This window comes from Myiozetetes cayanensis, unplaced genomic scaffold, assembly GCF_022539395.1.
Source record: "Myiozetetes cayanensis isolate MyiCay16 unplaced genomic scaffold, myiCay2020 scf1, whole genome shotgun sequence".
Taxonomy (NCBI): Eukaryota; Metazoa; Chordata; class Aves; order Passeriformes; family Tyrannidae; genus Myiozetetes; species Myiozetetes cayanensis.
The window spans coordinates 63,619,794-63,644,475 of record NW_026086604.1 but is presented as its reverse complement, the minus strand read 5'-3'; the positions used below and the strand labels follow the sequence as shown (position 1 = coordinate 63,644,475).

At 38.4% G+C, this 24,682-nt stretch overlaps 1 protein-coding gene across 1 annotated transcript; it reads left to right on the top strand.

Annotated features, from left to right (window-relative positions):
* On the top strand, positions 1 to 23,403 carry LOC126645697 (sodium-dependent neutral amino acid transporter B(0)AT1-like). Its single transcript, XM_050326412.1, has 12 exons — positions 1 to 32; positions 10,223 to 10,363; positions 11,815 to 11,952; positions 12,869 to 13,050; positions 13,797 to 13,907; positions 14,647 to 14,759; positions 17,039 to 17,167; positions 17,939 to 18,095; positions 18,676 to 18,880; positions 19,481 to 19,640; positions 21,866 to 22,028; positions 23,177 to 23,403. Exons 2-12 carry the CDS (start codon positions 10,231 to 10,233, stop codon positions 23,381 to 23,383), a joined length of 1,698 nt encoding a protein of 565 aa, XP_050182369.1. The 5' UTR covers positions 1 to 32; positions 10,223 to 10,230; the 3' UTR covers positions 23,384 to 23,403.
* Positions 23,404 to 24,682: the final 1,279 nt, after the last annotated feature.

Here is a 24,682-nt window from a genome sequence, read left to right as displayed (position 1 = left end):
TACCTAAAGGGAGCCACAAGGAAGCGAGAGAGGTACGTTTGACAGGGCGTGCAGTGTTAGGACAAGGGGTAATGGCTTCAAAATGAAAGGAATAGGTTTAGATTAGATATTAGGAAGAAATTCTTCACTATGAACTCGGTAAGTCACTGGAACAAGTTTCTCAGAGAAGTTGCGGATGCCCTATCCACAGGTTGGATGAGGCTTTGAGCAACTTGGTCTAGTGGAAGATGTCCCTGCCTATGGCTGGGGGGTGGGAACTAGATGACCTTTGATGTCCCTCCCAAACCATTCTATGATTCTATGATGACTCTATGAACAAAGAACTTGGTAAAGATCTAATTATGATGGTAAGCTCAGCTGAAAGCAGAAATGGTGGTCTAAGGGGAGGTTACTATGGCAGTTCCTTAAAGATCAGTTTAGGAGCAGTGTTTTGTCATTCTTCCACTAATGACTAAGGACAAAAAGTAGTAGCATGTTAATGAAATACTCATGACACAATCTCAGAAATATTGTGAATGCTGAAAAAGTATCAATTCAGGAAGATCTGAGCAGCTCAATGCACTGGAGTAGCAGAAAGTGAGTGAAACTGAACATATGCATTTGGCAGCTTAGATGAAGTTGTTCTGCTGCAAGATAGGAAATCTGTAGTTGAAATTGCCAAAGGAGAAGAAAGTTGATGATCCAGTGGTTAATCAGGAAACAGCTCATCCACAGACCTGACAGGGTCATGAAAAAGGCAAGTACTATCACTAGGCAAACCGAGAGATATTTCAGGTCAAATTAGGCAAATATTAATACTTATTGCAGGGAAAATTCATCTGGGCTACTGTATACAGTCATCCACATGAAGGATGAAGACTTTTTTTGTAACTTTTCTACTCAAAAGATAATGAACAGCCTTTAGAATCAACTTAGAATCGAGACGATAAGATTGTAAAGGGATGCTGCGATGTGTTCACCTCCTTTGCCATGGGCTGGAATTACAAGATCTTTTCTAGTTCTTTATTTTGATGATCTTGTATAATTGTATGCAATGAGCCTATAGGGCTTAGCTGAAAAAAATTCTTATGATAAATGTAGTGTTAGATTTTATATAGTTTTCAGTGGCAAGTACTTATCTTTTGATAACACTGAGGTACAAATGGAAGTTTTTTTTATAATTGTGCTGAAATAATGAGTATGTGACTAGTATCTGTGGTATTTGTTAACCAGTACCTCTTTTTTATTTTGGACCAGTGTATCTAGGGTCATTTAAAAGGTGAAGGGACCTTTGATTTCAAGACCATTTATAAAAAAGACTCTCTGTTCTTCAGACCTTGTTCTGTAACAGTTAAAGGCGTTAGTGTAAGCAAATTATGCTTATGACTTTAAAGGTCAGATTTTATAATCCCTTTCATTTCCCATCCTTTTGGTCAGAACATTCAGGTCTGTTGCAAAGGAACACGAAACATACAGTTTTGTAAGTGAACGCTATGAGAAATTGAATGTGATGGTGAGTCACAAGATGTTTATCTTCCTGATAAAAAATGATATAATGTTTCTATATTTGGTCTTAGACCAGTGGAATCTTATTACTTCATATTTACTAGGGCTATATATGTATTTAAGTGAGTTTAGGCAGGGGAGTGGCAAGGGGTGTTATGTATCCTCATAGGAGATTACAGTTTATAGCCAAATTATCTCCTGAATTACATTAGCTGAAATCCATGTCTTCTGCTAGATGAACGGACTGTTCCATAAAACCTTGACAGATAAAGCATTAATAAGTGTCAGAGCTGACTTGGTCAATCGAATGATTTGCTGACGCTTCTTTTTACCACAAGCATGCACTTACAAGTCTAGTGCCAAAGGTTCACTATATATAGCTGAAGACAGCAAATAGATGGTCTCTTTTTGAGCAGGTTTCTGACTAGCTGCCTCTTTCGTTGTTCCTCACTGTGGCAGTGTTTTCTGTCAGGAAATTTAAAATATGGTAAAGCTAAAGTTGCCCAATCCTGGCCTGGAGGACAGGATACCTTCTCATGCTGAACTTGAGGTCCTTGAGAAAGAAGAGGCAGACTCCAGACCAAAATGGGATAACAAGGCTCAGTATATGCTGACGTGCGTAGGGTTTTGTGTGGGCTTAGGAAATGTGTGGAGGTTCCCGTATCTCTGTCAGAGCCACGGAGGAGGTACGTCTTTAATATATCTTAACTAACTTTGGGTATAAACCAGGTTTAATCTCTCTTTTGGGAAACAAATAATGGAATATGTTTTGAACTGGTCAGTCCCTGTAAGAACAGTGATGTTCTCTCTAGAAGACTGTACAGCGGAGAAGGTCATTTCACAGGTAACAAACACCCACAGAAATCATGTTAGTGATGGAAGAAAAGGAAGGGTCTGCTTTTTACTTCAGGACACAGGACTGAACAAATCACTCTTGTACTGTCATGTACATAGGATATTTTCTCAGTCTAAAACCAATGTTACTTTACGTACATATATATACAGTGTGTATTTTAAAATAATAATTAACTATTTGGCACTATGATTCTGATCATGATCCCCACTCATCTTTTCACTGATAGGGTTTTCATTGGGTTTGGACTGATCTGTGTATCACCTGTAGGGTCAGTGTGGGTGTAATTTGTGCTAGGAGTAAAAGCATGAAAGTAGTTAAGATTAAGAATATGTTTTTAGAAGTTGCTGTTATTAAGCCATTTAAAATCCAAATATATGTTATTTACTGGGACTCCTTAGGGCTCAGGTTAGGTCTGAATGACCATACTAAAAGTTTTGATTCACTGTTTTTATGTTTGTTTTAAAAGATGATTTTGAGCTGAACCATTGCTTAAATATTATATGACAACATAAATGTCTCATTTTCCTACAGTCTTTTCTGTCTGCTATCTAGTTGTCTGCATTTCAGTCTGGGATGTGTGAAAAAAAGCGCTTTTGTTCCCTTGTAATGTTTGATCTTGAAAGAAAAAAAATGGCTTAAGGAATAGTATTTCAAAGTAATTTTTATTAAATGTCCAAGGTGAGATGTTTAAAAATTGCTCTTCCTAGTTAGAGTAGGGACAAATGAGAGTTCTGTGGAGAGTTGCTCATATGAACTCAGGAACATGTAACAATATGTGACTCCATTGCAAGAAGAGATACTTTTGATATTAAGATTTTTCTAACATGGACTGATGTATAGAGTTTGCAGTGTAAACTGAAGGTCATTTGCATCAGAGCCAGCTCTTGTAATAAAAAATTTACAAGACACATTCACATACAAATCAGAAACTCTTTTCCATATTTGAAAATTTTAGTTTTAAAAAAGTGGATGTATATCTCCAAAACTTAAGGTGCTCACTGGCTTTTCAGGTTCTTCTACTTAGTCTCAGAAAGCGGAGATGTTCTGTTTTCCAGAGTAGACTTATAGGCACTTTGCTGCTTTTTGGAATTTCTTTCCTTTGTGGTTTATTCATGTGAAATGCAGCTAAAAAGCAAACATCTAATGAATGCAAAGAACTTGGTATGGACCGTGGGTTTCTGACTGATGTCAGTGAAAATTTATTAATTGCTTGTGTGGTGTCTGTTTTAATTTGTCCTTTTGACGACAAATATTTTTCTCTCTCATCATCCTGTTCCTTGTCCTTTCTCAGGAACAAATGGTTATCCCTGTTTTTTTTGTTTCCCTGGGACTCTCTCACTCAAATTTTAGGCAGAAGTTGAAAGGGAGCAATGACAAAGAAATTATGTAGCTAGGTCTGCACTTAGAGCTAATATACAGATGTGTGTCCTTCTAGCCCAAATTGCTACCTTATTTATCAATTCTTCTGCATGGTGCCAAATGATGTGACTCATATCAATACAAAAGAGTTATCAGGAATGACTTCCTGTGATTTCTTACAAAGGACTCCTTAATTTCATCATACATGAGGCTGGAGAGCTGTTGTGCAATCCCTTCTGCTTCTCTGCTGTACAGTGCACCTCAGACTCTTCTGGTAGGTCTAAATCCAACTCCTGCCACCACTGTCATCCTCTCATTAGAGTGTCTGTTCTCAAGCTTCTCCCTTCGATCAGAAAAAAAATTAAAAAGACTCTTGCTGATCTTTGGATGGATGGCTTTGAATTTGAATATGTGACACCATAAAACCACTCCAGAATGGGATGCTTGTGGAAGTCATTATGAATGACATCCTACCTCTGCTGTGCTCCCTCTATCTGGCTTCACCTAACTCCAGTTGGAAACGCATATTTCCTAAACATTTTATACAAGTTTTGCCTTAGGCTTTGCCCCTCAAGATGGTGGTCAAGTCACTCACCTTTGTTTGTGGGACCCACTCAGGGGCACAGATGTGCCTCTATAACAGAGTAGGGGAAACTGCAATGTTATGCACCTTCTTCCAAGTTATCCATTAGAAAGCATACACCACACTCCTGAGTTCAATGTGGAAGCTTCATTTTCCCCCAGCAGGTCCCATACCTTTACTCTGGATGGTGTATGACTTCACACTTTGTGTCTTCAAGATATGTCTTTACTAAATCCTGAATGCAGAGCAGCAGGAATCGCTGCTGCTGCTCTCTCACTGGAAATGAGAATTATGCTGCTGGCATGATCATGGATTATGGATGTAACTCAAGAGATTAAAGATTAAAAAAAAAAAAAAAGCTGTTTCCCATGCAGTAAATATCTGCAGAGGATGATAAATCCTATGTGATCACATGATCAGATATTAGGCACATGCTGAATCAAGGTTGCAAGACTATCTTCTGAAAATTGTTTCTAATTTCTAAGGATTTGCTTTGCTATCTTAACTTCAGCAGGGGTGAGGTCTGATAGCAATGATGTAGATAGTATTTCAGCCAAGGACACTCCCAAATGGGGTTGGATGTCCACTTTGTGAACCAGTTGTTTGCACGTTTTATATACCTTATGAAACATAATTCGATCACAGTGAAGTATAAAATTTACCCTTGTGGTATTTGGGCTTCAAAGAAGTTGGATTTTTTTCTCTAAAAATTGTCTGTAGTGAAGGTAGTTAGGAGCACTGAGTTTATAAGTAACTCTTATTTTCAGATGTTGGAACTTAAATCTGGAATTATTTAAGAGCTGCCTCTTCCCAAACACAATACTGTGGTAGGGTTTTAACACTGTGATACCCAAATATACAAAAAGAAACTGTGTTTACATAATTTACTTGCTTTTGTTGTCATAGATTTTGAGTTTGTATTTTTCTAAATGGAATATTTTCCCCAGTGAAATTTAGTAGAAGCAAAGCACATTTATCCTTTAATGGCTTGAAAGTTGTCAAATACATCATTACCTAAGGCAAACTAGAGTTCGATATGCACACAGTTTAAAATGTATGGTGTTTGTCTCAGTGCTTTTACCAGCTTAATGCGATTGAAATTTCCTTTCATTTAAGGGCTGTCTCTGACATCGCACATAGCTTTTGTTTAATCTTTATTGAGCAACATGTCATTTAATCAGCTGATGAGCAGTTTTTTTCATCCCTTATGACCATAATAAAAAAGAGAATGCATATTTAATGTTTAAATCATTGATTAAAAAAAAATAAATGTCTCTAAGTCCACAGCTTGCATATGGAAACCTTGCTTCTGCATGACGGAGAACTTTCTTATCTCTGTGTGTGCCACACTGAATGAAGTGACAGTCATGACATTAGCAGTCCCTCACTGGTACCCTCACTGCAGTTGAGGTCTAAGAAAATGTTAATATAATAAAACATCTCTGTCTGAAGACTTCCTTCATGAGGAATTGTCTGCAAGCACTAACACGTTTTTCAATTTCACATTAGAAGCTCTTATATTAAAGAGAGAGTAATAGCTATACAGATGTTCAAACCAAATATTATGTGTTCTGAAATACAGTACTGAAACAGGATGAGAACCTAATATCTCAACTGTAAGGTTTTTAGACTGAAATATTAATCATAATTTATATACATCTATACAGTATCTATTTTCAGATAATTGGTTTATTTGTTAGGTTCATAACACTGTGACAGCTTAAAAAGTATGGGTTTATTTTTTATTTCCCATATGAACTTGGAAGTGTTCTAAAGTTGTGTGGATGTGGCACCTGGGGACATGGTTTAGTGGTGAACACTGTGGTTAATGTCAGATTCAATGATCTTAGAAGTCTTTTCCAACCTTAGTGATTCTATGATTCTATATAGCAGCTTTGCAGAGTCAAATTGTTATTATTATTTTTCCATTACAGCTTTTTTTGGAAAGACTGGGGAGAAATTGAGAGAAAGGGAAAATACAGCAGAGATGGATTTCTGAGCTGGCTGTTAGAATTGAACCCTAGAAAGAGAAGAAGCCAAGAAAGGGAAAAAATGTCAAATATGATTGAGAACTGTAATTTTATTTCTCTTGAAAATATAACAACATTCCTACAGCTAAATACCAGTAGTTTTAATAATTCATCCAGTTCTGACATGGAGCACTATGGATTTTTACCTTGTCAGAGCTACCATAATATACATGGTTAAAGCCAGATATGCTTTTGTTGTATCTGTTTGTGTGTGGATATAGTTTCTGCACTGCAGGTCTATACACGCACCATGTACTTCATGTCTGTGATAACAAAAGGGGTGGACAAAGACCCACTTACTGCATGGGGTATCTCTTTGATGTTGTCTACACCGGACTTTTTGAAACTACCATTATTGCAAAGTCTAAATTTTTGGTGTACTTCAATAAAGTCTACTAAAAGCAATAATGTGGTATCAAGTGACCACTGTTATAATGAAATCAGCCAACTGCACTTTTTGCTTTCTACTCCTATGGAATTCATGTAATGATAGTTACTTACTTGTCTTTCATTGACATTTTAATGTTAGTCAGACTGAGTAACTCATTATGAATTGTTATTTGAAGAGATGTTTGCTAAACTTTGCTGACTATTCCTCTCTTTCTTCTGTGTCAGTCTGTCACTTCTGGAAAAGGATTATGTAGACCTCACCTCCAAGGAGAACAGTACTCCATTTGTTTTCTTGCCCACTTTTCACATCTCAGCTACATTCCCTTTTCATACCTCTTGCAAGAACAAAAGCCTTGCATTAGTGTGGAGCAACTACATGATAAATCTAGGAGCCTCAGGCTTGTACTATCTCACCTTGGAGAAAAGTGGCTGTTTTGTAACACCAGAAAGAATGAATTATAGTGATCCATCCTAGTTTTGAGGAAACTGAACTCCTCTAGTTTCAAATTCAAATTTATCACAGTGGTCTTAGCTCAGATATTGTTACAAATGGTTTCAGTGCTAAAGCAATCCGTTTCTGACTTGTGTGTTTTTGACTATGTATTTTCGTGTCACAAACCTGTGAAATATATAGGGCATATTCCAGTTTTTGAGGGACTAAGATCACTTCTAAAAAAAGGTTCTTCCTTCTCTCTTCCCACCACTCCAAGGACTTCTACAAAGTTATAGACATCAGGAGCTCCTAATGTCAGATGTAACAGGGCAGCCCTCTCTTCTTGCTTTGTTGACTGGTGGCTTTGAAAGGCAGCCACGCCAGAAATGGTGCCTCTTACCTGCCTGTGCCCTGGCATCATTGTTGACAATGCAAAGGTCTTACCCAGTGTTGGCAGAGGTTCTGGGACTCATTGAAACTGTGTCAGACTCAGTCACTGCAAGGAACTGACTCTCTCTGTCCTTTCAGTTTCTAAAGGTTTGTCCCATTTTGTCTCTATGGACTTGCTTAACTGTGTTGGAACGTGGTCTGCACCTAAGGGCCCCTCTTTATCTGGTTAGATAAGCAGTGCATGAAGATTTGTCTTCAAATAGTTTGTTATCTACTAATGTTGTACCCTCTTTCTGTGAATAATACTTCTCCTAACTGTTTTATTCTTGCTTTCATAGAAATCAGGATTTTTTAAGGGTATGCAGTGAGTGCCCCCTCACTGTTGTGTTTCATCCCCTTAAATCCTGATGGTTTCCTTCCTACATGGGAGGGTCGATAAGATAACCTCCACACACAGGGTGTCAGGCCTTTTCCAAAGACAAAGTTAATTGTCAATGTGAGGAACTGCAAGCATCCATAAATACATCATGTGCTCCAACCCCATGTCAGGCTGCCACACAGTTTCCTTCCTGTCACACTCTGACCAGGAGCTCTCCTGAGGGTAAGATGAGAGAAGGACGTGATCATTGTGTTTATTACCAGTATTTTTAGGTTCCAGAGCATCCTTTCTCTTTCAAGCCCAAGACACCTCATAAGAGTCTGAAACCTGACCCTAAAGAGTTTGTATGACTACTTCATCTGGATCTTTTTCTTTTACCTCCCCTTTTGGATACCATATAGGTCTCTGCCATACCACAATTTCACTTTCTCTCTGGTAAAGCCCTTCTTTGGCAATAGTAATAGTTAAGTCCAGAAGATGGATCTGTACAGCTACCTTATCCAAAACTCCTCATTTTCACTGAGGATAAGTCCTTATCACCCTTTGAAACTCAACTTGCAGTAATTTCAGATAATCTCTTGAAACTTAAGAGTGGATTTTCAGTTAGTTCTGCTAAGATGATCCTTGTGGAGATACGTCACTTTTTTTTTTTTAATCAGGTCACAGTAAGATCACTTAAGGACTTGATTAGAAATTATCTCCCTGGTTAAAGATCATGTTGAATAAGGAAATACACAGCCTTTGCAATCATTCAAGCTATAACCACTTGTTTCTTATCATACCTTTCAAAGAAAATATGTTTTGATAGCTGCTGTCTGTTAGCAGAAGGAGAGGAAAATCAGGCCATTTCCAATGCAGTATTAGAAAGCATTCAAAGGTAGTCTGAACTTTTTGCTTTCAGTAGATAGCAGGAGGATTGATATTCTGATTTGGTCTTCATTTTTTTCCATGCTCAAGACTTTCTCGCAAACCTCAAATGCAAAATACACCTCCACTCACACAGTTCTAGCAGTCTGGGTAGACATCATGGCTTATTCTCCAAGACAGCAAGGTTCAGCAACAGCACAGTCCCTGCATCGTAACTCTCCCTGTCAACAGCACCGTGGGTAAAATTCGCTGCAAGGCTCTCAGAATTGAACCACCTTCTGCGGTGGACATGCCAAGAGTGCTCTGTCAGCCTCAGGGCATTTCCTGAGGCCTCAAGATACTTACAGAGGTACCTTTATGGGAGAAGTCTTCAAGCATAACATACCTATGACAGAGCAGTCAGATGAAGGGACTCCATGACGGTCCTTGCGCAGACATAAAAATAGGAAAGGAAAAAAATTAAAAAGGTGTGCTGTGTGCTCCCAGCTTTCTTGCTACCTTGGAATCATCAGGAAGTAAATTTCAGCTTCTGGCATGGTTTTCTTACTTCACATTTCCTCTGTATATTGCTATCTGATTTTCATTGCATACATGAGGAAGAAGTCAGCAAATTCCCAGACCTGAACCATTCACACACTGGTCTGCATTTTTTTAATGCATTCAGATTTCTTACTCCTATTTATATTGGGAAGTTAAAGACATTTTGCAATGACAGGTAACCATAATTCTATTATTAGCTATTTATGATACATATACAGTACATAATTCTATTAATAGCTATATTCAAACATTTGACCCTGCACTTTGGTAGTCCAGTATGGTGTTCTGTGTTATCTCTGTATCCAAGGTACACCTTACTCAGGAAAAAATTAGTTTAGAATACTTGTCCTATACTGACCAACTTTCTCATAATCAATAATATCTGAACTCTGTACTTAGGTTCCTTCTAATCAAACATAAAGGCTATTGCACACAGATGCCAAGAATTTATTATTGTTTTATGCAAACAGCCCTGGGCTCTGGCATAATATTTCAAGACACATTGCTTAGTTCATTCAACTATTTTATATACTTTGCATGATTCACAACTATAAACACATCATCTTTTGCCAAAAAAAACAACAACAAAAAAAGGAAGTCATTCTAGAAAAGAACTACCTTTCCTCCACTTGCAATACAAAGGTGGCTTTTTCAAAGTTTAATTTTGAGACTATATAATTTCTGTTTATGTTTGTGCTTTGGGAAGAATAAAACTTCCTACCTGAAACTGCATATGTAATGAATTCCCCTGCTTGGGCAATCAGGCAGAAGCATTGTTCAGAAAACAGAGAAGGGTTTCCACAATGATTCTTACAACTCACTTATTGTGTCAACATCTCAGAAATCTGATGTTTGTGTTTTGTTGTAGCACTTCACTGATCAGAGTCATTATTTTTCTTATCCATTACAGGAGCCTTCATGATCCCTTTCCTGATTTTGCTAGTCCTGGAGGGTATCCCCTTGCTTCATCTTGAGTTTGCCATTGGTCAAAGGCTGAGGAAAGGCAGTGTGGGTGTATGGAGCTCTATCCACCCTACCCTGAAAGGAGTTGGTAAGTCTGATGATGATACAAAAAGCCACCTGAGAAAGCATAAATCTCTGAAATTATAATCTAGTGAGCAAATCTTCAAGATTTTATTCTGGCATGCCATGAGAGATCCCAAGATCTATAACTTTTCCCTTCTTGCTAACTCTTCATTGATAGATCAGACTAATGATAAAGCACTATGACAATTTTGTGTTCACATTCCTAAGTACCACGGGCCCAGTTAAAATATCTCTTAATTTCAGACTAATTTCAGGCCTCAGAGATATTTTCTGTGTTATTGATATTGGCTGGGTTTGCCATTAGGATGAATCTTTAAGTGTGCCAAAAATTATTCTGTAACTGTTCTGTGGATAAATAATGGTTGAATCTTTATCTGGTAGACCTCAGCTCCATCTAATGTTACTTTCTTGCATCTGAAAAGTACCAGAAGCCACAGAAGAAGTATTTTGCAGAAAATACACTTCTTCACATCTGTACCAGACTTCTGAGTATGGTACTGTAGTAGAAGCAGCACTATGCACACAACATAAGAAACTCTACAAATACCTCATTACACAAAAAACACAGAAGGTGCCATCAGGAAATACTGTGAGAATGCTAAAACTCTGGCACAGGTTGCCCAGGGATGTTGTGGAGTCTTCAGCCTCGGAGATATTAGAAGTCTGCCTGGACATGGTCCTGGGCAATCAGCTCTATGTGGCCCTGCTTCAGTGGAGGATTGGACCACATGAGCTCCAGAGATCCCTTCCAACCTTAGGCACACACTTGGAAGGGAAGAAACACAGCCAGTGAGGACTTGCTTCGTCACCCAGTGCATTTGTAAATCAGTTACAAAAGAAAATTATTCATTGCATCTGGAATTTTTCAAGTTTATTTAGAACCTAGGAGTTCTCAGGAGATAATAATTAGCATTTACTGTCTGCCAGGAAAGACACTAGAAGTTGATTACTTGGGAGGAAGTGGAGAGGGAGAGATACCTGTACCTTGTCACAGACTGTTCCTCCTGGCAGCCGTCCATCCTACACAATACCCCCTCTCCTGAACTCTGCAGTGACATTGAGGAAGAAGACTATATGGGTCTCATTTAGGCAAAATCCCAAGTCAGCTGATCTTTCCAAACTCCTTCAATATCAGCTGGCAGGACTGTGAACAGGACTGTGTGGTGTCTGTAGAGAGTTAGCCTGGTCACAGTGCTGGCTCCTAAGCCGGAGTCAGCTTCAGTCTCAGAGCAGCTTTAGGTTGTGCATCTGCACAGGACTCACCTGTCCAAACTTCAGGTAACAAATTCACAGTGATTAAACCTACATCCAGAACAAAGAGAGGTGAGGGGAAAGGCTATAAACCACAGAATTAGGGTCAGGAGGGAAATGTTGAGGCTTATACAGTATACTTTGATATGTGTTGAAGACGGGACTGTTGAAATTTACATTGTGTTCTGATTTTATTTTTTTCAGGCATAGCATCAATGTTTGTATCCTTCCTGGTGGGTTTATATTATAATGCTATTATTGCCTATGTGATGTGGTATTTCTTCAACTCCTTCCAAGAGCCCCTACCTTGGAACAACTGTCCTCTCAATGAAAACAGAACAGGTATATTTTATGAAATATTGCATTTTGTTGCACAGCACATACTTCTGTCTCTAACAATTACCCTAATTTAGCCTCTTTCTGTAAAATAGCAGTATGGCATGGCAGTCCTGTCAGGCACACTGTGCTATTTTGATACTGGTGTTTTGTAAAAATTCACATTACATAAAATGAGATCAACTCTTAATCTTTCAGGCAAACTTTGACTTTTTATATGAAACTACATGGTTGATTGTGACAGATGTATTTGTACACAGAATATTCACAGAGTGGAAGTCAAACATTCAGATTTTCCAGATTTAGGCAATGTGTTTCATTCATCTCTTCACCAAAAGCCCTCTGTTAGCATACTGAAAAGGAAAAAAAGAAAAAAAAAGAATTGCATAATCCATATGAAACACCTGTACCTCTCAATATGCTCCATGGAGACTGCTTGATTTTCCATAGTCAGCCCTGCATGAAACTGTATGAAGCAGGTTTTTCCAGTGGGCCAGTGAACAGCTGTTGAGAATGCTTTGCTCCTCTCCTCCCAGAATAAGTATGAAAAGCCTCATTTAAGGGGAGACAAGGGCAGAATATTGCACAGGTCAGCACATTGCAGGGAACTGAGGATCCAACTTGAGCTAACAAGACCTTAAAGGATGTCCCACAAAACACAAAGACAAAATACTGATGATCTGAAGGAGGTATGGGAGGGGAAGGAGGTGTGGAAGAGGAAAAACTGCTGTATTAAAATCCCTATTAAACAATTATTTTTTAAATCTCTCATTTTGCCATGAAACTAGCCTCTAAAAATCTGAAATTTGTCAACAACAAATTTGTTGGCATTAGGTGGTACAATTTAGATCACTGGTGTTTATTGTTTAGCTTCCTTTTCTCCAAGTAAATACAAGACATGACAACCATTTTGTTGTTACAGATTATGTAGAAGAGTGTGCCAAGAGCTCTCCTGTAGATTACTTCTGGTACAGAGAAACATTAAATATCTCCACTTCCATTGAGGATTCTGGCAGTATACAGTGGTGGCTTTTGCTATGTTTAACATGTGCATGGTGTGTACTGTATGTGTGCACAATCAGAGGCATTGAAACAACAGGAAAGGTAAATTATTTTGGGTTTTTTTAATGAGATTTATATTGATCATGCTGTTGTGATTCCTTATTTATACAGACCTAATAGTACTGTAGAAACTGTTTCTTGAGTAAAAGCATATCTAAAACTTTGTATGTCATCATTGGGACTGCTTTTTGAAGAAGGAAGCTGAATGACATGAAATCTGATTGATTTGATTTATGTGAGCAATTTGTCTTCCTTGTCCTTACAGGTCCTAGTAAAACATTCTTTAAGTATTATCACCTTAGCATTAGTATCAATCTTTAGTGCAGAACCAAGGGACTCTCTTTTTGTTATGCCATTCTCTCCAAAATGTACATATACAAATTTATTTGGGTTTGTGTTACTCTTAAACATTATCTCCCTGAAAGAGTGACCAATGTTCTGCTGCCTAGCAAAGCCCTCAGAGTCCATCCTTGCATCCTTGCATCATCCTGGTCTCAGGGCGTAGATTATTTTTGATGCTGTTTTTGAATTATCTGAGCTGAATTTCAACAAAGACAATTTGTCTTAAATAGACCATTATTGCTGAAAAAATTCTCTTTATCAAAACATACCATACATACTGTTTCACTTGAACACTTCCTGTAGTATGCTAATTGTGACTCACTTGAAACTTACTCTAATATCTAATCACCATACCTTGTTTACTCCCCTTTCTCTTCCCTGCAATGCAATTTTTATTCAAGAGTTCTGTTTCATATAAGTGTTTAATTTAAATTCTTTTTGTGCAGGCTGTGTATATAACTTCCACTCTTCCATACGTCGTGCTTACCATTTTCCTAATCCGTGGCTTGACACTGAAAGGATCAACCAATGGAATTGTGTATCTCTTCACCCCTAACGTAAGTCACTGCATGGTTCACACATTAGTGAAACATGGTGTAGTTCTCTCTGTAATTAACAACCAATTGAAAATTAGTTCTCTCTAACTATCCCTCAGACATCTTAAAAATCTTGATTCTGGGAGGTGAATCCTTTGCATTGGATGGAACAAGTGTACATATTCACAGACATTTTCTCTCTCTCTTTCTCTCTCTCTGTCTCTCTCCATCCCCCATCAAAATCTGTTATAAAAAAATTGAAGGATCATCACAGAGAAACTGGGTTACCATTATGTAGCTTGGTTTCTTTTCCTGTATTCTAATTAAGAACAAGTCTAAAATGAAAGCATAAATCATGTATTTGAGAGTAGAACCCATCTAATGGCTATATGGACAAAAGACTGAAGAGTTTTTGAACAAAATTAAAAGGGATTTCATTTTCCATGGGCAGACCTCTGAATGATCATTATTAATGCTAAATATAAAACACCTTTTCTGAAGAAAGGCATGGCACCTGTCAGCTATGCAAAGTAATTTTTTAATCAATTTCCAAAATACTTGTATAAAAACTACAGATAGGCTTTTCTTTTGGAAGAAAAAGATAAATTTGACAAAAGTATTGACCTATCTGTTGAAATTCTTCAAAAACAGTGAGTTTTGCATGGTTAATGTTCTTGCTTTAATGATTGTTTTGAATCTCTCATACTCAGTTTAAACAGCCATGTTGGATACGCTTAAAGCTGTATGTCTGATGTTTCAGGTTACTGAGCTGGCGAACCCCCTGACATGGCTGGACGCGGGTGCTCAGGTGTTTTATTCTTTCTCCCTGGCCTTTGGAGGCCTCATTTCATTCTCCAGTTACAACTCTGTTCAGTAAGTAGCTAGGCAAAAGCCAAATTTTATATGAATATTTCATTCTTTCAAATGAAACATGTCTACTTTTGCCCTATTGTTATGCTACTTGGAACTGGGAGAACACCCTCTCTGATGTGTAAGATGTATCTCTTCTGACTACTCCTAACTCTCCTGAGACTAGATTTCAGGTCCCAGTGCTGGCTGACTTGCTATAGAAAGGTGTAGTGGTGCAGGATAGAAAAAAGGGGACTGACTACCCAGCACCAGATGATGAGCAGGAGTTTCCTCTGTGGGAGTGCTCAGTGCATGGTGATTACCTCGGTCTCAGTGCTGTCAGAGAAGGGTGATAGTACCCACATTTCAAAGCATTTCAGAGACCACAGTTTAAATCCTTAGTTTTGACATGAGGAGATATATCTAGTTTTGAAATTCAAATTCTATGAGGCCACGTAGTGTGAACTCCCATCATCCAGGGACTGACCCACCCTGCAAAGTATGATGCAGTGCTATATTCTACACTCTCCCTCACAAAATACTGGAGCAACCAACAATGCTTCTTGGTGCCTGGCATTCCTTCATCACTGTCTGTCCTCTTGAAAAGCAAGCTGTGTGGCATTCTCTATTATTATTGATAAATGTCTCTGAATTATGTTTTGGACATATGGTTTTGGTCATGCTTTTAGAAATCTGTGTTTCAGATTTAGCTTGGATTCAATCACACCACACCAGAATTTCAGCTACCGAAGTAGTTCCCTCCCACCACTCTTGATTTCAGATGTTTTTGAAAAGATCATCTGGAATTTTTGGTGCCTGCAAGTCTAGGTGCGAGGCGTGAAGCCCTGCTTCAGGTCCAAGTCAATGTCCCACAGCCATGGGGAGCAGGACTGAGAGTGTTCTTCATCTTTCCAAAAAGGCACAAAGGAAAGGAACAGTGTCCTCCTGCTTTTCCAACACACAGGGCGGTGGCACATGGCCATCCTCCTTCAATGCTCAATCATTTATGACTTAGGGAGCAAACTGCAGAAAGTCATTAAACTCCCAAGGAAATGTAAGGAAAAAAAAAAACTCAACACGTGCAAATTTCAGTGTTACACTGCGTTGTTGGGCCACTTGCAGTCCAGCACCACCTGGACCAGGTGTCAGTGACTTTGCCCATGGATGGTTTGGGAATATAAAAATCTCAGAAAATACTATAAGGTTTCAATGCCATGAAGAATTCACTAACTCATAATGAGAAGGAGCTCGAGCATCTTGTTTTCTCTAAAGGAAGAAGTGCTTTTATCAAGCCTGTCATTGAGAATCTCGTGTTACAATTCAAAAAATGACATGACGATACAGCAAGGAACTTTCTTTCAATGCCCTACACCGAGTAAAAACCTATTTGCAGTGCTATAAAAGGGTAAAGGACACAGTGTGACAGGTCTTGGTTGGACAGGCTTGTCCTCTCTCCTTGAAGGTGTTCAGAAAATTAAATATGACAACATCAAGTTAATTTCAATAGTCCTCTCTCATGCAGAAGTAATAAAATATCTACAGTTTTACAGTCTTCTCATAAAACAATTAACTAACTTAAAGTTGATGTTTTATCTTGTCCCTCAGATGAAAGTCTGTTTCTGGCTCTGCAATTTTTTTGTGTTAGCACAGACATACTGGAAAGAAGTGCCTGCAGCAGAGAAGTGTCTACAAACAGTTTCTCTGTCCAGCCTTATCAGCATGTTGTTCCATTGTGTTTCCAAAGCTTCAGGATATTTTGAACCATCTTTTGTTCAACAGTCAAACAATACTGTTCCAAGTGCTCTTGGCTACTGCAATTTCACCATACCTAATTGCTGTGAAAACTTTAGTTCACTTTTCCTTTTTGGCTGTCTGAATTTAAATCCAAATCCTTCACCTTGCAGCAGAATACACTAGCAATGTAGATACAGCCCCTGGCAATGTGTGTCTGCACACATGCATGCTAAGCTCGAAAAGAGAGACATATTCTTTTGCCCCTCATACTTTACTTACTGTGACTCAGACTTGAAAACAACTCAGGCAGTTATTCCTTATGAATAAGATTATTTGAAGGGGAAAAAAATCACCAAAACAAACCAAAGCCATAGCTATTAAATTGTTTAAGACACTAAGTTTTAGTTTACCAAATCTGTCTCTAACAGCAGTACTTGTCTGCTCTTAGAGGGTACACTGATATACCTATGCATCTGTAGGCTACTTTTTTCTTAGTTTAGTAGCCAGTTTTAGTATTTGTTTTGGGAATGTATTTGAAATCCATTGGGCTTTTTTTCTCTGAATTGCAGCAATAACTGTGAGAAAGACGCTGTGATTGTCTCAGTGATCAATGGTTTCACTTCCATCTATGCAGCAACTGTCATATACTCCATCATTGGATTCAGAGCCACAGAAAGATATGATGACTGTTTTGACAGGTAAGTTATTAGGAAAAGGCCCCACAGAATATGCAGGTGTTTGTTTGGCTGAGGCAGCTCTGTTAGCCTGATGATAATGGATTTATCACCTCTGAATAACTGCAGGGCTTGACTCACATGGTATCAGAACTATTAATTACTTTAAAAATTCAAATCATGGAATAAATCCCATGGAAAGTGGTAATTGTTTGAGCCACCTGTTCTCCTACATAAATGTTTACATTATTATAAAAATTTACATTATTCCCCATGCTGACATATGTCATGAATGAAATATTCCCTGGGGCCCATGTCAGCTCTGTATTTAGGTTTCCTCCCGGAGACCTTAAATGCTTAGGTCTCACTGGAGTTACCTCATTTTACCAGGGCAACCAGACTCTTTTCTAACCCGGAATGCCAGACTATGTGGGTTCCAGTCTAGTTCCTGCACATTCAATTGCAAAAGTGCATGATTCATAACTGCAGACAACTTAGACCTTCCCAGAAACTGCCCAGTCTGGGAACTGGTGCCCAGTCTGCAATGTAAAGATAGACACCTAATTCCCACACAGTTTCCTAGAGTGCCCACCCAGTTAGTGATCATCTTTACCATGACAGACAGTGTCAGACTTACCTTGGAAGAAGAAAGAAAGGCTTGCACATGCACATCTACTGGAATTTCAAAATCTGACCTTGATAATGTGCTCTTAGTAACTTGCTTGATGATGAAAATGAATCCTGAGGATGCTTAAAAATAAATAATTTCAAATTACTTGCATTTCACTTTTTCAGAAATATTCTTACTCTGATGAATGCATTTGATTTGCCAGAAGGTAACGTAACCCAAGATAACTTTGAACAAATTCAGCAGCTGTGTAACATGACTGATCCGGTAACTTTTGCAAGCCTGAAGTTTGAAACCTGTGATCTGGAAACTTTCCTGAATGATGTAAGTTTTAACACCCAACTCACATTGATACCTTAAATATGGTAGGAATCCATAGTAATTATTTAATTGCAAAATGTTTTTTTCTTTTGAGGTTGTTGGGGTTTCTTATATTTCCACTGATGGATTGCAGTTGGCTTGGAATGCTCTTGGACTGAAAACTTACTTTTGTTTGCCCCATTTTGCTTGTGAAGAGATAAACTATTTAATTCCCCTGAAAAGCATTGGAGGTCTGTCACAGTGTTCTAGGCTGGCCTCAGGTAGCTGGCAAAATAGCAGCAGGTCTTTCTCTGGAACTAGCTGGTTGCAGCTGTGGTGGGGCAAGATGACTGGGGAAGAGGCACCCAGAGAGAGGTTAAAAAGGTTGTGAGTTACAGATGAAAATAGGTGCCCATGAAGTTCCATGAAAGGGAATATGAAATAGAATTTGTGTTGTATTGCAGTAAATATATCCCTGCATTAGGAGGTCTTTGTGGAAACAAAAAGTGTAAGTACTATGGTATGTGTAACATATACCAAGTGTGGTGAATACCAATACAAATTTAAGTCCTGCATGATGTTATCAAGCCTCAATCTTCCACAGGGAGCTCAAGGAACTGGTCTAGCCTTCATTGTCTTCACTGAAGCTATCACCAAAATGCCCGTCTCACCTTTGTGGTCCATTCTCTTCTTCATCATGCTCTTCTGCTTGGGTTTGTCGTCTATGTTTGGAAATATGGAAGGTGTGCTTGTACCTTTACAAGATCTTAAGCTTATACCCTCCAGAGTCCCTAAGGAACTTGTTACTGGTAAGTGCCCTTTTAGAGACAAGTGACTTTCTCAGGGAACAGCTTTTATGCTGAAAAAGCAACTGACCACTCATCTACTTTCTGATCTGGAATGGTCCTAAGACACCCAGGCAACCTACTGAAGCTTTCTCATGTCCTCCAGTGGGGCAGCTCCTGAGAGGTTCCTTTTGAGCCTGCAGACCTTTGGCTTGCCCATCAGCTTGCTTGTGATGACTGTCGATCCTCCTCCATTGGGAAGCTGGAGGACCCAAGTCCCTCATCCAGGCAGGTTTTCTCTCAGAGCAACACTGTCCCACCAAGTAGGAGGAAGAAGACCTGTTGTGTCTCCTGAGCTTTCTCCCCTTCTGTTTGTAGCATCTCCCACCTGTGCAATGTTAGGACAGTTTTGCCATTCTGCCTGCATAGAAGCAGACCTTCTCAGAGTGCCATTAAAAAATAAAGTGGTGACCTTTAGATTGCAAGAATTACTTATTACGCTTTGTAGTTACTGGGAAAATACCTTTATTATTATTATTATTATTATTATTATTATTATTATTGTTATTATATTTTTTCTTCCTTTGCCTAAGTGCCCTGTTGTTTTGTTTTCTTTCCCCACAGGTGTCGTTTGTTTGGTGTGTTATTTGATAGCTTTTATTTTTGTGTTGAATTCGGGTAATTACTGGCTGAGTCTGTTTGATGGTTATGCTGGCTCTATTCCCTTGCTGATAATTGCATTTTGTGAGATGTTTTCAGTCGCCTACATTTATGGAATAGACAGGTATGAAATACAGTTTAAACATTACTAGATAGCAGTGCATAAAGTAATTAGTTGCATAGCTACAATCATGCTGCATCTCTGTGCATAGCATTTCTGTTACAGAAATCACTGAGATTAAGCAACTGTAGTTTCGGCTTGCTTATATGTTTTAGGTTTGTTAAATAGTTCTCAACAAAAAGAAAAAAATATTTATTAAGAATTTCCACTTCATTAGTGCATTATAATATAATATAATATAAAATACTGCTCTTTAACAACCAGCTAAAATAAACACATTGCCAAGATATTGCAAGAAAATATTAAGCATTAATAAGAGTCCTAGAGTGTAATTATATGAGTGCAAATAATTTATTTTTAAAGTAGGCATCAGAACGTAGGTATTTGCAAGAGCTGCTGTAGCTCACTTGCATTTTAAATATGGTGATATTTACAATAACACTTCTTCGGGATAATTATATTAAATATTTAGTTAGAAGAAACAAAATACAAGTGCACTGAGCTGAAAGTTTAAAACAGAGGTATATCCCAGGAGTGTTTACAGTGAATGCTAAATGATATTGTCCAACGCAGGTATCTCCAGGCAGGAAGCAGATACTGTTTTACAGGAGGATGCAAATACAAGGCTACTGAGATACATTCTTAGCTGATAGATTCAGGATTTTATCAGTTGTAGCAGTGAGTAATTATCCTCTCAGCTTTCTAGAGATGTAGTAAATCAAATTTCAGTATCTTTATGTTTATAATTAATATGTAAGAAATACAAAAAAGAGCACGGGGAATTCAACCACACATAGGATTTACTTGAACCTGTGCTAGATCCTCCCATTGCTGCTCCTGACAGTGGGGTGAATGCCCGTGGCCAACCTTCCCATACTTAGATTTATATTACCTGAGTAGGCATGAATCAGCCTAGGTAAATTAAACAGAGTATCCTTGAGAAAGAAGGCTTATTTTGATTTGTTAAGTACAGAAAAGTCTCTTTTGACCACTTTCCCCTACCTTTTAGATCTCAGAACACTTTACAAAGTAAAATTAAAACTCTTCCCAGGACACAAACGTGGGCTGACTCTAAATAGGGATGGGGGTTCATTCAAAACAGAGTTTCACACCAAACTTTAATGTTCCTGGCCAGTACACATCACTGCAGCCCTCTTTGAGAACAGAGCTTATTGGAACTGCCCAAAAGTACTCCAAATGAGTTTCTGTGACCTTTTTCTGAGAAAGGGTAATTGGTAAAAAGATAGATCTCTTGACTGAAGGATAACATGTGTGTTATCCATGAGGCTCACATGAACTACACCTGGACATGCTCTGAAGTTAGGATGTGGGGCTCCATGTCATTTTAGGACACCTAGATCTAAGAAGTTAGGGGTGAAAAGATAAAACAAATTTATGCAGTATTTGAGACTTCGCTGAATTCAGTGTGTTATTCATAGCTGAAGGACCAACTGAATAGTCCCCACAGGCTTATCCCACAAGATACACTGGAAAGCCAGACAAGAGGACTAAGAATAGAAGCCCAGGCTTCCAAACTAACTATTTTTTAAAAAATGTGTGCACAAGATGTTGCACCATAGGGAGGAGTCATAAATTGGTGCAGGACTGATGCAGACGGTATCACTCTCAGTGCAGGGATTGTTTCTTCTTGCGGAAATATTTTTTCCCCATTGTCCACTGCACATTCTATGAATAGTCCAAATAATACATTTTTAGGTGTTCTTAATAATGTTTAAAGTTAAATTGTTTCAGCACTCAACCTGAGAAAACTGGTAGAAATCCAATTCAAGCTAATATTATGCACAGAATAGAATCAGTAAAATTAATGAGATTTGCTTTTGTTTCTTTTTAATATAGTATCATTCCTTTTAGTTTATACAGCACTGAGATGCTTACCAAGAAATTGTGAAGCAATATAGCAGCATGTTTTTGGGAAAGTCCATCTGCATTGACTCCTTCCTGTTGAAACTATTTTGCATATGCCTCACAGACTTCTAGAAGATAGTACATTTCCAAAAATAATTTTCCTGACGTGTAATGATATGTGCCTTACATTGTACTGCTCAGATTTAACTCCTGATGTTGTTGACAATTCCAGTTTCACACTGACATTAGCAAAGTCCTGGGAAGCACAGCCAGGGGTAGTTTGGACTTCTCTGTTTATGAGCAGTTACTCTTTGATCCTCAACAGTTTTTTACAGTCCTGAACTTCCTGTTTTTGTTTCTAGGTTTAACAAGGATATTGAGTTCATGATTGGACACAAGCCCAATATTTTCTGGCAGGTTACCTGGAGAGTAATTAGTCCTCTCATTATGTTAGTTATTTTCTTCTTTTATCTTGTGGTGAATGTCAGCAAAGAACTGTTTTACAGCGTTTGGGACCCTACCTATGTAAGTATACAAACCAAAATAGTTTTTAATAATTATTTTATGTATTATTCTTTAATGCAAAATTCATGGTCAGATATATTCATCTCCTACCTGAAACAGTTTTCTAATAGAAACATACTATGTGACAAAATAATATTAAAAAGCAACACTTGGAAAAAAAAGTCCTAAATTCAGCTGTAATGCCTGCAGCTGATATATAGTGATACCTAAATAGCTCTTCCATAGTGGACAAAACCAAAACACTAGTCCAGTTTTCATGCAAGTCTGAAACAGATGCCAATTCCCCAGTAGGAATTATAGGAGATGTGGAAATGTCTCAACCTTTCCACATTGACAAAGGACCAAATCTTTGAAGCTGTTTTGATATTGCACTTGTTTCTCCTTGCATTTAAAATCACAGAACAGCAGTAGTGCTGGTTACTCATCACTGAAAGAAGAAATTAATATTAATATTAATATCAATATTAATATCATATTTCCTCTTCCAAATGTATTGGTTTTATTTAAATTGTGATTGCAGCAAAAAGTTACCTACTTTTCTTTTCCTCCCCTTGCAAAACAAAAAGCTGCCTGTGGTACAGAGAAGGGAGTATTAGAAAAAATGTGGGTCCCATAATTTTCTCTGTCATCCCATCTCTTTTCTGCCTATCTAGCTCTGCTTTCTGTTCTATGACCTTATACCAGTCACCATCTTCAAAGCAGAAACAGTCATGCAGCACACTTAATTTGTAAAGTTTAATTTTAATTTTCTTAGGGCAGAGACAGAAAGAGAGAGAAAGGAAGATGGGGAAATGGGACTGCTTTCTTCTCTCCTCCTTGACAACCTCACTTCCTTCTTAATAATGTTTCAGCTCTCCCTCACCCTTTGATTTCAGCCTTCCCACCCAGAGACTGTTTGGCCATCAAACTTGCTTCCTTCGTGCCATCTTGTTTCCATGAATTTTAGGGAAAAATAATTTCAAAACAGCTGAGAGTGGAAACCCTTGACCTGAAAGCTGCTGTGGAATTGGCAAATTGTTGTGCCATTGTGGCCAGCTACTGTTCCAATTACATTTTTGATACATTGAAATATCGAATGTGAATTATTGGATGTGTGCTAGGTATTTGCTACTCACAACTCTCCTCAACTCCATTGTTTGCTCTTTCAGGAGGAGTTCCCCAAAATGAAGAACCTTGAATATCCCCCTTGGGTGTATGCTGTTATTGTAGTCCTTGCTGGAGTGCCTAGTTTGGCCATCCCTGCTTTTGCCATCTACAAAGCCATCAGAAATTGCTGTGAGAAAAAAAATGACCGTGCAGGCCTTATTGCTACATCTGAGACTTCCATTAATGGAAACTTGAAGTATTCATCATAAAGCCACTTTTTAAAATGTGGAAAGAAGCTTTGACAGTGAGGAAAGTAAAAAAAAAAATTTTAAGAATCAGGAGTTTTCATGTAAGGGTAACTGTGTTGTTTCCAGGTAAACATTTACTTAGCAATGCAATGCACTGTAAAGAGTTGATGTCCTGGAAGCAAATGGTGACATTTGCAAGTGATTGGGTCACCAGACCAAATCATTTGTCCTCCTTCTGTTTTTGAAGCCAGATTGTTTGAAACTGGCTTTCATCCCCTATGCTTGGGGAAGCACTGTGCTTGAAATGCCAGAAGTGACTCTTCCATGTGCAGTCATTCTGGTTGGGTGGCTAATATGAGGGGTAACTTAATACTGTCTTCTCTTGCACATTAAATTGTTTTTATTTTACATACCACTGTGTTGCACAAAGCCACCAATATTATTTGTCTCATACAGAAGTGTAAAATATTTAATAAAAACGTTTCTAAGTATGAGAATGACAACTTGATTTGTTTAGAATTCTATCTATTTTATAAATTACTTTCAAGTTCCCAGCAGGTAGTGATGCTTCTGCTGATGACAGTAGAGGTAATCTTGCAATGGGGCAGCAGCAGTTCAGGAAACAGCAAAATCTGCCCTCTCTGGCATCCCTGAGCAAGGGGTGCACCACTTGCCTGGGAGGTCCAGGCTGATGGGAGAGCCAAGGCACTCAAATGGTGCAAAGGTTCTTGCCTTCTTCATCTGTTACAATCACGGTGGGTGGCTCTGGTTCACGTACACACCCCCCCCACACACACACACACCCCTTACAACTATTTCAAGCTTCTAACTTCCATGTGACTCAGAGGAGCTCAGTGAGGAGTCCCATTCCTCATGGGCAACACATTTGTATTACCTTCTAGCAATCCCCATACCTTTCAAAACAAAAATGGATCCAATTTACACCCTGACACTAATTGAAACACCCTTTTACAAGAAGTAGCTATAATTCAGGTATATTTACTATAGAATGTATTTACTATCTTTAGAATAGTATATCTGTTCTAAATAGGAGTAAAGTAAGAGGCATTGCATGTGTACCTCATGAAATCATAGAATCAATGGTTTGGTTTGAAAGAGACCTTAAAGATCATCTGCTTCCACTCCTCTGCCACAGGCAGGTACACCTTCCACTAGACCAGGTTGCTCCAAACCCCCTCCAGCCTGGCCTTGAACAGTTCCAGGAATGAGGCATCCACCAACTTCTCTCGGCAACCTGTTCAAGAGAATTTGAATGATCAAACTAGTTTGCATTCCAATTTCCATTTTTTTAATTACTCG

Bases quoted from the DNA above. Each gene is read 5' to 3' on its own strand.
- LOC126645697 (XM_050326412.1), top strand. From the start codon at position 10,231: ATGATCCCTTTCCTGATTTTGCTAGTCCTGGAGGGTATCCCCTTGCTT. The intron at 10,364-11,814 runs GTAAGTCTGATG...TATTTTTTTCAG, and splicing joins CCCTACCCTGAAAGGAGTTG to GCATAGCATCAATGTTTGTA. The intron at 11,953-12,868 runs GTATATTTTATG...TTGTTGTTACAG, and splicing joins TCTCAATGAAAACAGAACAG to ATTATGTAGAAGAGTGTGCC.